The following is a 15,809-nucleotide window of genomic DNA, read 5'->3' on the forward strand; positions in this document are numbered from 1 at the left end:
CCTTCTTCGCCCTCCTCCTTGGGCCGAATCTGGTGCCAATGCGCCAGGATGGAGAGATCTCGGCGCGGGAGGAGATGACGCAAAAGCCAACGCTCCCCCCCAAAAAAGTGTTTCTTCAGGACGAAGATGGCGGCAACTTAGCCCGGGGACTGAAGATGACTGTGATTCTCGGGAGACCCAGCCCAAGCGATTCAGCCCCGAGGTCCGGGGGAGACGGCGCGCGGCGGCCGCCGCAGCAGCCCAGCAGCGGCGTCAGCAGTCCGAGCCCGGGAGGCGGCGGCGGCGGCGGCGGCAGCAGCAGCGCCCGCGGGCAGACCTGCAGCAGCAGCGGCGGCGGCGGCGGCGGCAGCAGCAGCAGCAGTTAGAGCGCGGGGTGGGGGGTGGGGGGGAGGGAGAACCTTGCCGGCGGCTGCTGCCCAGGCTCTGGACTAGGGGGGAGAGAGAGAGAAGTAGGAGGAGGAGGAGGAGAAGAAAAAGGAGAAGGAAAAGAAGGAGGAGGAAGAGGAGGAGAAGAAGGGGGGGGGCGCTGTGGTCGCCGTCAGTGGGCAGCGAAGACGCGGCATGCCCCCGGCAGGGGAGAGCGGGCTGCCCTCAGCCGGACCATGGGGACCCGCGCGCTGACAATGCCTGGGTGAGAGGAGCAGCGCCAGCCACCCCGCCACCTCCACCATCACCTCCTGCACTCAGCTTCACCACCGGCCACCAGCACCAACCTCCTTCGCCTCCTCTCTCTCTCTCTCTCTCTCTCTCTCTCTCTCTCTCTCTGCATTATTGTTTCCCACTCTACAGAAAATGGGGTCTGCTGATGATTAGGTCGGAAGCAAGTCAGATTTTCCTCCAAAGCCTGGTAATATTTCTGTGGGCAAAAGAAGAGAGAAAAAAGAGAGGAAGAGAGTGAGAGAGGGAGAGAGAGAGAGAGAGAGAGAGAGAGAGGAGAGAGAGAAGAAACGGGAGGAGGGGATAAGGAAATTAAACCCTTTAAGTCAATGCATATTGTGGTGACACCGGCACAGGAGCCCTCACGGTGGAGTCGGCCAGGGCTGTGCGTTCCCAAAATATGACCAGGGGTGCTTGGATGTGTCGGCAGTATGACGACGGCTTAAAAATCTGGTTGGCAGCACCCCGGGAGAACGAGAAACCGTTCACCGACTCAGAGAGGGCTCAGAAATGGCGACTGTCTCTGGCATCTCTCTTGTTTTTCACAGTCCTGCTCTCTGATCACTTGTGGTTCTGCGCCGAGGCCAAACTGACTCGGACCCGGGACAAGGAGCATCAGCAGCAGCAGCAGCAACAGCAGCAGCGGCAGCAGCAGCAGCAGAGGCAGCGGCAGCAGCAGCAGCAGCAGCAGCAGCGGCACCGGCAGCAGGAGCCCTCCTGGCCGGCGCTCCTGGCGAGCATGGGGGAGTCCTCGCCCGCCGCCCAGGCACACAGACTCCTCTCCGCCTCCTCGTCCCCCACCCTGCCCCCCTCCCCCGGCGGCGGCGGCGGCGGCGGCAAGGGCAACCGAGGTAAAAACAACCGGAGCAAGGCTCTTTTTCTAGGAAACTCTGCCAAACCCGTGTGGCGCCTGGAGACTTGTTACCCCCAGGGCGCCTCTTGGGGCCAGTGCTTCACGGTTGAAGATGCGGACGCGGTGTGCGCCAGGAACTGGAGTCGGGGGGTGGCTGCCGGGGGGGAGGAGCAGCAGGTGAGAGGGAAGCCTCAGACTCCACTCTGGAACTTGTCGGATTTTTACCTTTCGTTTTGTAATTCCTACACACTCTGGGAGTTGTTTTCGGGGTTGTCCAGTCCCAACACTTTGAACTGCAGTCTGGATGTGGTGCTCAAGGAGGACGGCGAGATGACCACCTGCAGGCAGTGCGTCGAGGCTTACCAAGACTACGACCACCACGCTCAGGAGAAATACGAAGAGTTTGAAAGTGTGCTGCATAAATATTTGCAGTCGGAGGAGTACTCGGTGAAATCGTGTCCAGAGGACTGTAAGGTAGGAACAGTGGATTTTTTTTTTTTTTTACCCCCTTCCTGCTCTTTTCTAACTGTTTACTCGGTTGTGTCTCTTCCGGTGTCTGTTAAATATCTTTTGGCTCGGGTTTTGTTACTTCAATTGTTACCGTGGTTATAAGAGCTTAACTTGCTGCTTGTGTCAGGGACCTGGTGGAGTGATTCCTTTCCTCCTTAATCCCTGAAAGACCCCAGTCTTCTGACATAATAAAGCTGGTGCTTTAACTTTTTCAACTCGATGATAGATTCAGACTCTGTTACCTTTTTTTTGTTTGTTTCTTTGTTTTGTTTTTTTAAACATGGAGTTTGCACTTGTCAGGAAGACAGTGATGGGCTACCAATGGCGACAGCTAAAGTCAGAATCCCCAGAGACAGGCCTGTATGGTGTGGCATATGGACTTGCACAAATGAACTCTTTTAGAGTGCCATTCTTCAGTTGCATCGAGGGGCAGAACGTGTTTGTAGTTGTTTACCTAGGGGAAGAAAGGCATTCTATTTGTTTTACAGGGGTGGTTTTAGTTGTTTGGAAAGTCTGGGGGCCTACCTGAACTTACTTAGTCTCTTTGATTTTCTTTGAAATGTTGTGTAATTATTTATTCGAGAATAACTACAAATGGAGAGTTGTAATTAAGAATTTAATGATTGTTTATCAGTGGTGGTTTATTTATCAGGCACCTTATGTAATTAGCTTGAATTTTCAGATGCTCACCAGAATTAGCAATTGGCAAAGGCCGAACTCTTTAATAACTTGTATTATATTCAGCCTCTCTTTGCTGGATATAATAAAGGATATATCTCTTATTGATTGACAAAGGAGAACTGTGTGCAAGTTTCTTAAGAAACGGCCAATGCCACTATCCTTGCTAGCCCTAAGGGGAGAGTCGCTATTCGTGGTGCTGAAATGAGGTTGCCCAAGAGCTCTGGTGAAGATGAGGCTACTGCAGTGACCTTTAGTAGAGAAGCAATGATGACAGAATCTGAGTAAGCCTAAATGTTTCTAATATTTCTAATAAGAAATATTATAAAAATAGAATTGTTTTTCAAAATATGTAATACACCACAATCTCTCTTCTTTTTTCTTCCCTACTTTTCCAACCCCTCACACAAATGGAGCAACTCTGCCTCTTTGCCTCACTTGCTTTGTTCTGGGAAAGTGCAATCAAGGGCAGCATGGATCAAAGGATCTTGTGATATTTTGACACAAGAACTGGGCTAATGGATGCCTGTTAAAAGTGAACATAGTCCTAGGGCCAGTTTTTACTTTGGGTTGGTTAGTTGTGCTTTTGATAATTAAGCGAATCTCAAGTTAACCCTGTTTGTCAACATTCTTTAAAAGCAGATGCAGAGATCCTAGAAAATAGTAATGATGTGGTTATAGCATTAATTTAGAATGCTACTTCACTTGATAAATGGATCTTAAACTTTACTGCATTTTCCCTATACTGCTGTAACTCATGCCTGTGAATTGAAATTATTCTTAATGGTAGAAATTAATAATGAATGACTAGCGTATTTATTGAATAATTATTTATTGTGGCAAGATGTGTTGCATTGAAATTGTAAAGATGAGAAAAATACTGTGCCTGTAAATTCTACTACTCATAAAAAGGTTGCAGAGATTTCAGTATATTTATGTTCTAAAGCTAAAGAGCAGTACTTTGTAAGAATTTGAATTTGCCTGCCTCCCTGAATGTAAAGTTCATAGCAATTTCCAATAATTTTAATTTGCCTACTTTAAGTGTTTAAAAGATAATCACATAGACTGAGGCATATTTTTAAATAAGCATGTCAAATATGTCTTTATATATATAATGCCCTTTCTCCTTGACCTGAATTAATTTTCATCTTTTTTTCCACCATAGCTATAGGGTACATTGTAGGTTGAGCTAAATTATAATGTTATGGAATACTTATGTATTGTATTTTTGTATAAAGGAGTTGTCAACTGTATATACAAAAGTGTGTTGTAAAAACCCTAATTCCTTTGTAAAAAAATTCTTCACATTGAAATATTTATCTATCTATCTATCTATCTATCTATCTATCTATGTATCTAGGCATTTGAGTTTCTCATCACCACAATACAGACTTGATCACCTGTGATGTCTTTTAGATATTTCTTGGTTGTGTGAAATTTTAGTTTGTCAGTTTGAAACATTTGGTCCAAATAACTGTTTTCAAAAATTACACTTTCAAATTTAAGGTGCCAGTGTTCTTGGTTGATTATTCAAAAATTAATTGGATAATATGCAGAATTATAATATAAGCACAGTTGCTTGGTTTAGTATATAATTTCTCTGGAGGTCTGAAAAAGACATAAACTTGCCCACAAACAAACAATACCAAATGGCCTTAAATAGTTCTTATAGTCTTCTAAGAATGTGCCTGAGTTATATATCTAAACAATTTTACTTATTTCAAACATACTTATAACTATCAGATGATGGCTAGTTTCAAGACCCTGTTGAAGATACACATTCTTGCAAAATTTTTCATATTTTAGGGTAGCTACAAAATCCTAGGCTACATTAAAAGTAAATGTATTATATTTCTGAAATTGGTAATGTATTCATAAGAAAATTCAAATTTAATAGTTTTTAAATATCCTATTAATTAAAAGTATAGACAGGAGAATAAATAAAACTATATCAGTAATATAAGTTATTAGAATTCATATTTTACAAGAAATATACTAGTTTATTTTAGCTACATGTAATTGGGTGATTAAAGAAATGATTTCTTATTTTTAAGAGCTGGCACATACTGTTACTTTTTAGTTATATGTTCTCCCTCCATTAAAAACACTTCCACATTCTCTATTCATATGTATAAAATGAAAATTTATGTCATTTTGACCTAAATAGTTTTAAAAGGCTTTCTGAGCCCTTATGCTGGGGGATAAAAAACCCAACCTTAAAGGTCATCTAGTTCAATCATAGTGTCCTGAGTACATAGTAACTGGAGTTTGGGTTTACTTCAGTAAACCTTTGGATTTTCTTCAGTAAACCTTACTTCAGTAAACCTTTATACTGCAACATGATAGAGGTCATTTGGATACAAAATATTTTTTAAATATTCTGAGAAATGTATGTTTTTATTTAAAATAGAAAATACATGTTTATCTGGGAAGTAATTTAGGGATATGCTTATTAAGCCTCAAGACAAATGGACCTGAGATTAGATTCTAACTATAAATAATTGTGTTATATGTACCTTTGTTCTCTCAGAAGAAATTCTAATGTTCATATTCTCAGGCATTCATGTATTCCCATATTTTTTATTTTTACCCTCTCATATTAAATTAAGGTTATATTGCCTATTTTCATTTAATAGATACTTACAAAAATGCTACTTTGCAACTGTTATACATATATAATAATGGTACCGCAGACTTGTAGTCTTGTTTTGTAGGCACTGCTCACAAACTTTAACCAGTATGAGAAGACAAAGTTTGCTTTATACAATGTGCAAGTTGAAAAAAAGACATTTCTTAAATTTTTATTTTTATTTTTATTTAAAAAAGGAAAATTAAATATCTCACAATTCTTTTCACTTAAATGTTGAACCCAAAATATTATTCATGGTTGATTAAGTACTGTTTCTTACAAATTAAGCCACTGTCCAGAGGTGTGAATTACAGATGCAAAAATATCTTTTATATTCTCCACTTTATTATTTTCAGGCCATATTTTTATAATTGAATTGCTTCTCTGCAAAATCAAAGGCTGAACATGCATATGATCATTTTAACCATTTATAACATGATTAATAATACCAAAGTGACTACAACTATTTTATGACCCAGATTTATTTTTTTATATTTTTGTTCCATAATTTATGATCTGTGCTTTATTTTTACAGGGTCACACCCAGGATTTTATCTTAAGATTAGATACCTTTTGTTTTACTGACTAAAGAATGAATGCTTTTGCTTTTGACTTGTAACTGGGTCAAATTATTAGCTATATAGGACATAACCACAAAATCTTTGAATAATTGCCATTACATGTTGGTTTTAATCACTTTTATTAGGTGAGTTTTAGTGTCTGCATACGGAAGGTGAATTCAAGTTTGGAGGAAAGCAAATCAAGCAATGCTCTTAGTCTCTTCATTCTCCACATGTAAATCATAATCCATTAAGATAAAATTTTCTTGCTGCATTGAATATAAATATATGCATATTTCAAACAAAAGAACATTTGCTTTGAATTATAGAAGCCATTACTTCTGTTTTCAGTTATCAGTTTCCTTTTATACACTTCTCTAAAGGCTGACATTGACTAGGCACCAAATACTTAGCTGTTTACTGTGTATAAATTAATATTGCGAAAGTATTTTTTCAACACCAGTGTAAATTTACTCTAGATAAGCGGTTTTTGAGATAATACTGAAATCTCCTGGGTAGCTTTGAAAACACTGAAACCTGGGACTCCTCACCCCTATTCTCAAGAGATTCTGATTTAATTTGTCTGGGTTGTGGCATAGACATTGGGATCTTTCAGTTTCCTTGGCTATTCTAATGTGTAGGCAAGATTGAGAACCATGGTTCTAATTGGCAGTGGCAACTAATGTGGATAGATCATTTTCCTCCTATGTCCCGGTAGTACAGAAAATTTCCGTTTGTTCAACTGATGAGGGTAGAATTTAGATAAATTTTTTTTTAAGTGGCAAAAGCAATAGGACATAGAGGGCTGTGGAGAAAATATGTAGTGACTAGGCTAAGGAAGTAGATGAGAAGTGAACTAGGTGAAAGGGTTAGGGGATGCGCCTGAAGAGAATACCAAGATAAGGAGATGGACTGCAGCGAGAACTAGAAGTTTGGATGTTTAAGAATGGATCTGTTGGCTATGGATTTTCTGTCTTTCATACAAAACTGAGTTATTCTGCTGGTGCAGATAGCATGAGCACAGAAATTCAATGACTGGCTCTGTGAGACTAATCAACTATTTGATTAGAGGTGTTCCGGCCTCAATGTTTTTGCCTCTAACTTAGCCTCTAATTTTAGCCTCTAAAAATGGCTAAAATTAAATAATTTTTTCAAAAGGACATGGCTGGATTTAAGAGAAAACCTTTTGGCATATCATAGTGTATTATATGCTTCTAAGGTCTATTCTTACTTCATCAATTCAATTTATTAAAACTATTAAATACTAATACTGAGCACTAATCTTCATGTCTCTATGTGTGTTGATAAGCCACATGTTTTAAATACTGCATTAAGTAGTTAAAATTCATATAGATTTTTGAAGATGCAAACTGCTAAGTAGTCACCGGTTAGTACCAAGCTTAGTTCAGCAATTAGTTTTAAAAGGAGCTGATAATTGTTCTGTTTTGAAGTGATTGTAACATCAGTCTTCTTTCATTTTTTTAACATTTTAAGTTAAAAGATACTGTAAAACACTAAATGTAAGTTTACTCTAATAATAAATTAAATATTACTACAGTCCAGATAATGGAATGTCTTTACTGAAATGTTTTAGTTTACTTTGGCCCTTTAAAACTGAAAACAAGAGATGGTTAACATGCGGCTTTCTTTAATAATACATAGTTAATGATTTGTACCATGTATTATACTGGAATGCAGGAAAATATTCAATTTTAGGGTGTCTTAGGTATTATTAAATAATGGTTGCTTTTTCCCTTGATAGTTTCTACATTTCATCATTTATAAACAAGATGTTGTAGAGGCTACACAGAAGGTAAAAATTCCTGCAAAAAATAGTATTTTAATAACTGTTTAAATCGTTATTGATCTTAGCAGTAATATAGCTACACAGGAATGTGAAATAGATGAATGCAAGAATATATCCCCCTTCAATGGCTTCTATGCAAATACATGGGGATTTCTACGTCAGCTGCTCCGCCCTGCACAAGAAAGAAAATGGTCTCTAGTCAAAATTATGAAATTGATGACTTTTTGTTTATAGTCTTTTCACTCCTCATTTTCCACCCCCCTTGTCAGTGTGCCTTCTTGCTTTCACCTGTCAGTGTCCTTTCCTGTCTTCTGGAAACTGTGTCTCATGGGAAACCCAAAGTTTAAAGTTCTTTTCTTCCGTCTCCACTCCCATCAAAAATGATCAGTCTTATGTCCATTTCTTACAGAAGTATGACTGACTTAGTTTATTTGAAATGAAAATTGAACTAAGATGTAAATGGATGATCATGATAATGTATTAGGTCTCTCAGAAAATGATTTGAATTACTCATATACATTTAAATGCTGGAAGGAAGCTTCCACAGAAGCTAACAATCTTTCAGGCTTATTTGATGCTAGAAACTGTTCTAATTCATTTAATCCTCACATAAACTCTATGAGGTAGGTATTACCACGAATTTTGCAAATGAGTAAATTTAGGGCATAAAGTTAATTTCCCAAGGTCAAACAGCTGGATCAAATACACTTAGCATTTTAATGTTTTCATTTTCCTTTTTATTATAAGTGTTTTCAAACATCCCCCCAAATGGAGAGATTAATGTAATAAGTCCACATATTCTTGTCATATAAATTTAACAAGTGTGAGAAAGTTTTCTGTATCTGCTTTTTAAAATCATTTATTTTAATTTCTCATTTAAAAACATTTTTATAGAAGATGTAGAAAGGTAAGATCACAGAAACATGGGAGTCCTGGGAAGCTGGGATAGATGGCTAGGAATTCCAGGATCATCTTTTTAAAGGCATAGAGGCAGGAATAAATATAAATAAATGGAATAAATATTGGTACAACACTTAAGTTTCTGATTTAAATTTTAGAGTTGTTCAGACAAAAGATATATATAAAGTTTTGGTAGGAGGGAAATAAATTTTGGAGATTTATGATAGTTCTTTACAATGCATTCATAAGATAAATACAAAACAATCATATTTTGCTTATGATTTTGAATCAACAGTCCCATTTTTACCTTCTTGTTTTAAAAGTCATTTGAGTTTATTGGTTAAGAATTGTCTATATTGCCTAATATCTGCAACATCTAGAACTCTGAATTTTTCTTTCCCATTTTAGAGAGTGAACAGTCCAGTTTGGAGCAGTGAGAAGTTATTTTCAATTACTCAAACGATTCTGTATCGTGGTAGCTTAGTTTTCCTAAGGTGGAAAAATTTAGCGAGAGATTCATCCACAATGCCTGGATCAAAGTATGTATTTCATCTCCTTGAATATAGCCATGGTCAGGAAATCCTGAGGCTCAATCTCTGCTCGGGTATTTTATTTCATTATATATGTAAATTGGAGGGATCCCTGTGTCATAGGGTTATAGAAATGAGATAATGTATATATTTTGCTTGGCACAGGGGCTGGCATATGGAAAGCACTTGAGTATTGGAAAGTGCTAAGTACTTGAGTTATCACTGACAAAATATGCATTATGTTAGACCCATTTTAGAAATGAAAAAAAAAAAAAACTGAGACTTATAAAAATGAAATAACTTGCCTCTTGTCATACAACAACAGAAGTGCAGACCGAGTTTTAAGTCATACTTGTCTCAAACATTATGCTTTTCTTAATTACTAAGCTATACTCTTTCTTGTGTACCATGCCTTGAATTGGTGCTGAGAATATAGAGGTGATAAAGATAAGATCCTTGTTCATGACGACCTCACAGTATATCAGACCAGGAAATTAAAAAATAATTATAACTCAATGTGATGTTAGTTTTTACTGCCTTGTGTGAGAATGCATGCTTCACAGAGGAGGTGATATTGGATCCAGGTTTTGAAATGAGAAAAGAAGTTTGTTATATAGAAATGGAAAGATTTTACAGGCATGTAGAATAGGGCTTGCAAAGGCCGACAGTGACAAAAGAAAATGAGAAGTTCAGTGTGGCTGCAAGTAAGATTGTCAAGAGCAACTGGAAATACTTCTGAGGTGATGTTAGTACTTGACTGTGAAGGACCGTTTATCCCATGCTAATACATTTGAATTCATCCTTTGTAAGATAAAATATCAGAGCCATTTTAACCAAGGGAGTCATCATATTGGATGATTTGTTTTCCTTAAAAGTTACCTGTGGTAACAGCATAGCAGTGGTTGGAAAAGGGTGAAGTGATGGCAGACAGACCATTTCAGAAGCTGCTCTCATCCACAGGAAGGATATGATGACCTAAATCAGCGGCGTCTGATAGAACTTTCTGTGATGATAGAAATGTTTTATAATCTGCTTTGTCCAAAGAGGGTAGTCTCTGGTATGTGTGGATATTGAGCATTTGAAATATGGCTCATGCAAATGAAGAACTGAATTTTAAATTTCATTTGATTGTAATTAGTTTAAATTTAAATAGCCTGTATGGATAGTGGCTACCACATTGGACAGTAAAATTTTACATATCTACAGTGGCTATGGAAGTACAGGTTCAGGAGACTTTTCTGAATTTGAATTGGCACTTTTTAGTGACCAATTGCTATGTAAGGGAGGATATGATTCATGCATTATAAAATGTGAGAATGGATGGATGTCAATGCCCTTTAATGACAGGTAAGAAGTAAAGGAGGAGGACCAAGCTGAGATTGAGATTGGAAAAAAAAAATGAGTTCATATTTGGAGATGCTGATATCAAGAGCAGAGGTCCAGTGGGCAGTATCCCATGTGAGTAGGGAGCGTGGGTGTGATGTTCACTCTATAAATGTAGATTTGATTTGGCAAGTTTTGAGCAGAGTTGAAAGGACCTAATGAAAACAATGTGAGGAGTGTCGAGCATCCTGAGAAAGAGGAACACACAGTTTTGAGCAGAGAAAAAAATCAACGAAAGAGACTTGGGGGGAGGGAGAGAGAGAGAGAGAAAGGGAAAAGACAGAGAGATAGACAGAAAATGAATCATGACAACATAATGAGCTGAAAGCCAAAGGGAAGGATTTTTTTTTATTATGCAGAAAATTCAGAGTTCTAATATGTTCCCACTTACGCTAGTTTTCCCAATTATTCATACTATGCATTAGCATGGTATCTTTGTTAAAATTGATGAAGTATATTATTAAAATTATACTATTAAACTATAGACTATAATTTAAGTTAAAAATTATACTATTAATCTAGACTATAGTTTAAATTAGGGTTAACTGTGTTGTACAGTCTATTTTAAAAAAATTATTTTGTTAACATATATAAAACTTAAAATTTCCCCCTTTTAGCCACATTCAAGTATATAATTCAGTGGTGTTAATTACACTTAAAATGTCATGCTACTATCACTACCATCCATTAGCAAAATTTTTCCATCAACACAAACAGAAACTTTGTACCAGTTAAGCGTTCACTTGTCGTTCCCTCCCTCCACCCCAGGCCATGGTAACCTGAATTCTAGTTATGACTTTGTAAATTTGTTTATTCTAATTGTTTCATTATCAGTGAGCTCAAACAAAATTGTCCTTTTGTGCCTCGCTTGTTTCACTCTACAGGATGTCTTCAAGTTTCATCCATGTTCACTGCATCAGAACTTCATTCCCTTTTACAACTGAGAAGATTCCATTGTATGAATCCATTGCGTTTTGTTTATCCATTCATCTATTGACAGACACTTGGGTTGCCGCCGTTGTTTGGCAATTGTGAATAATGCTGCAGTGAACATCGGTGTGCAAATATCTGTTCAAGTCCCTGCTTTCATTTCTTTTGGGTATGTACCTAGAAGTGTGATTGCTGGGTTTTATAGTAATTTTATACTTAATTTCCCAAGGAACCACCAAACTGTTTTCCACAACAGTTGCACCATTTTATTTTAACAACAATGAACAAGTTTCCTATTTCTCCACATCATCTACAACACTTATTTTCTGTTATTTTTTTTAAACTAGACATTCTAGTGGGTATGAATGACATGTCATAGTTTGATTTGTATTTCCCTACTGTCTGATGATGTTGTGCCTCTTTTCATGTGCTTATTTGCCATTTCTCTTTAGAGAAATGTTATTCAGTCTTTTTTTTCCTTTTTGTCTTTTTGTTGTTGAGTTGTAGGATTTCTTATATATTCTGGAGTGTTAAAAACCCTTGTTGGATTTGTGGCTTCCAAATATTTTCTCTATTTGGTAGGTTGTCTTTTTACTTTAAGAAGAACTCCTTTGATGTACAAAGTTTTAAATTTTGATGACATCCTATTTAACTATGTTTTTCTTTTGTTGCTTGTGCTTTTTGTGTAAAATCTAAGAAGCCATTTTGAAACACAACGTCCTGAACGTACTTCTCTGTTTTATTCTAGTAGTTTTATATTTTTTGCATTCTTATATTTAGGTATTTGATCCATTCAAGTTATTTTTTTGTATATGGTGTGCAATAGGGATCCACCTTCATTCTTTTGCATATGAGTGTCCAATTTTCCCCACATCATTTGTTGAAGAGAACATTCTTTACCCATTGAGTGGACTTGGCACCCTTGTCAAAAATCAACTGGCAATAAATGTGAGGATTTGTTTATGAACTCTCAATTCAATTCCAGTGGTCTCTATGTCTGTTCTGTGCCAATACCATGTTGTTTTGATTACTGTAGCTTGGTAATAAACTTCACATTTGGGAGGTGCGAGTCTTCTAATTTTGTTCCTCTTTTTCAAGATGGTTTTGGGTATTTGGTGCCCTTTACCTTCCATATACATTTGGTGATTGACTTTTCCACTTCTGCAAAGAAGGCTGTTTAATTTTGATAGGGAATGCATTGAATCTGTAAATCATTTTGGGTGGAATTGACATCTGAACATATTTAGTTGTCCAATCCATGAACATGACATGTCCTTCCATTTATTTAGTACTAATTTGATTTCTTTTAGAAATGTTTTGTAGTTTTCTGTGTATAATCTCTTTACTTGCTTGGTTAAATTTATTGCTAGATATTTGATTCTTTTAGTTGCTATTGTAAATGGGATTTTTTTCTTGATGTTCTCTTTGGATTGTTCATTACTAGTGTATAGAAACACTACTTATTTTTGCATGTCCACCTTGTACCCCGTCACTTTGATGAATATGTTTATTAGCTCTAATAGCTTTGTTATGAATTTTTCAGGATTTTCTCTATATAGGATCATGTCATTAGCAGATAGTGAAAGTTTTACCTCTTCTTTTCCAGTTTGGATGCCTTTTACTTATTTTCCTTGCCTAATTGCTCTGGCTAGAACTTGCAGTACAATACTGAATAACAGTGGTGTTAGTGGGCATCCTTGGCTTCTTCCTGATCTTAGAGGGGAAGCTTCCTGATCATAGTGTATACTAATTTTAATGTACTGTTGGATTCCATTTCCTAGTATTTTTTTGAGGATTTTACATCTATATTCATGAGGGATAGTGGTCTGTCATTTTCTTTTTGTGTGATATCTTTATCTGGCTTTGGCATTAGGTCATGTTGGCCTTCAATTCTTAAAAAGAGTTTGGGCAGGGTTGGTGTTAATTCTTGGGATGTTCGGTAAAATTCACTTGTGAAGCCATCTAGTCATGGGCTTTTCTTTGCTGGAGGTTTTTGATTACTGATTCAATTTCTTTATTTGTTATTGGTCTATTGAGATCTTCTGTTTCTTCTAGAGTCAGTGAAGGTTGTTTTTTGTGTTTCCAGGAATTTGTCCATTTCATCTAGATTTTCAAATATGTTGGTGTACATTTGTGAATAGTATCTTCTTATAATCCTTTTTATTTCTGTTGAGTTGGCAGTAATGTCCCCCTTTTAGTTTCTGATATCAGTTATTTGTGTTCTCTCTTTTCTTTCTCGTCAGTCTAGCTAAATGTTTGTCAATTTTATTGATCTATTCAAAGAACCAACTTTTGTTTTGTCAATTTTCTCTTTTTTTTATTCTCTATCTCATATACCTCCACTCTAATCTTTGTTATTTCCTTCATTCTTCTCACTTTGAGTTTAGTTTTCTCTTCTTTTTCTAGATCCTCCAGTTGTGTGGTTGGGAGTCTCAATTGATATCTTTCTTCTTTTGTAATATATGCATTTGTAGCTTTAAATTTCCCACTTGCCACGCCTTTGCTGCATCCCATACGTTTTGTTATGTTTTGTTTTCATCTTCATTTGCATCAAAATATTTTCTAATTTCCCTTGTGATTTCTTCTTTGATCCATTTGTTAAGAATACAGTGTTTCATTTCCACATATTTGTGAATTTTCCAATTCTCCCTCTGTTACTGATTTCTATCTACATTCCATTGTAGCTGGAGAAAATGCATTGTACTATTTGAATATTTTTTATTTTTTTGAGATTTGTTTTGTGACATAACATATGGTCTATCATGAAGAATGAGCCACATGCTCTAGAGAGATATGTATATTCTGCTGCTGTTCTGTATATGTCTGTTAGGTCTAGTTGGTTTATAGTATTGTTCAAGTCTTCTGTTTCCTTATGGATCTTCTGTCTAGACGTTCTGTCCATTTTTGAAAGTGGTGTATTGAAATCTCTCTCACAGGTAAGAATTTTAAGAGAGATTTATATTCAGACAAGAGTGCCATATTGCAGAAAGAACAGGTACAATGAAGGCTAGACATAGTTCATTGAATTTGGCAATTAAGTCTTTGTACAAGACCAGTTTCAATAGAATGGTAGGAAGAGATGTCAATTTATGATGGATTAAAGAATGAGTTTGAGTGAGAAAATGAAGACTAGTCAAAACCACTGTTCATTAAGTTTGACAATGAATAGAAAGGACAGAATAAGTGGGATGATGTGAGTTTAAAGAAATATTTTATGAAATAAACTTTATAATATTTTTAGCTTTTGATCTAGGCCTCAGAGGGGAGGATAAGATATTAAGTACAAGATTCAGAAAAAAAATTAAGGATTGCCTATGTGTAGACTTTTTAGGCAGGAAGATGTCTGCTCTACATAAGGAAAAGTATTATGTTAAAGGGGTTGTAGTTTTCCCCAAAGGAAAGAGTTGCCTGAGGAAATGAGGAACATATGGCCACATAAGATGTGCAAACAGAAGAGAACTGTCTGCCATGAACCTAGAGGGCATCTCCCTTGTGTGTTGCAGGTTCAACCAGGTGATTTTTATTATTTCATACAACTTCCTTTGGCATAAAATGAGGCATCCAAAAATGACTTTCTACTTATTGCTAACTTCCGTCAAAGTTAAAATTCCATTACACAGAAAACATAACTATTTTTTTTTACCTAACATATCAAATGTGACTCATATATGGACATGGAAAATTATAAGAAACTATATAAACAGGGTGACTATTAAAGTAAAGGGAAGGAAGAAATATGAGAGAAAACCTAGGAGATTCACTGCTTTTCTTTTTCTAAATTCAGGCTAATGAGAGTAAGGATTAAAGAGCATCTAAAGTCTCTTCCTCCAAAAGCTCTTCTGCTCATAATCTATTACTGAAAAAAAATCTCTATCACAAGTTTTCCTTTTCAAATACTCCCACTTTTAATCTACAGGTGAAAATTAGATTTTACTCAGAGCTTTGAAATCAGGACAGTCTTGTACTCCAAAGTGAAGTTGTTCCTTCCACCTTGCTTATGAAAAGTTCATTGTTTTCTGTCTTCCAATACAGTTGACCTTATATCATATAATTACAAAACACCAATTTTATAAAATATGGTGTTTGATATCTTGGTTGCTGAATAACAGAGCTGTCTATTTTATTTGTATGTGCTTCTTTATGGGTAATTATGGGTTTGAAAAGTAATAAACAGCAGTGTTATTACTCCATATCTAGAGTTGGAATATATATTTCCCTAATCTGGCCAGTTAAAGAAAGAAATAGCTGTTCATTTATGTACCTTTACAAAGAAGCAGGATTTCTAAGACAACACTGATTTTCAAATTTAGAAGACTTTAAAAAATATATGTCACTGTTTGGTTCTGTTGATCAGCTTATAAATTTTAAGAAA

At 36.6% G+C, this 15,809-nt stretch overlaps 1 protein-coding gene across 1 annotated transcript in view; it reads left to right on the top strand.

The window, feature by feature from the left end:
• The first annotated feature begins 511 nt into the window (after positions 1-511).
• Positions 512-15,809, top strand: part of FAM155A (family with sequence similarity 155 member A) — a 658,250-nt gene continuing 642,952 nt past the window's right edge. Inside the window, exon 1 of the mRNA XM_037800531.1 lies at positions 512-1,984. Within this exon, the coding sequence (XP_037656459.1) occupies positions 1,058-1,984 (927 nt within the window). The 5' untranslated portion in view covers positions 512-1,057. The remainder of the gene's footprint in view (positions 1,985-15,809) is intronic.

Source organism: Choloepus didactylus, chromosome 12, assembly GCF_015220235.1.
Source record: "Choloepus didactylus isolate mChoDid1 chromosome 12, mChoDid1.pri, whole genome shotgun sequence".
NCBI classification, from domain to species: domain Eukaryota; kingdom Metazoa; phylum Chordata; class Mammalia; order Pilosa; family Megalonychidae; genus Choloepus; species Choloepus didactylus.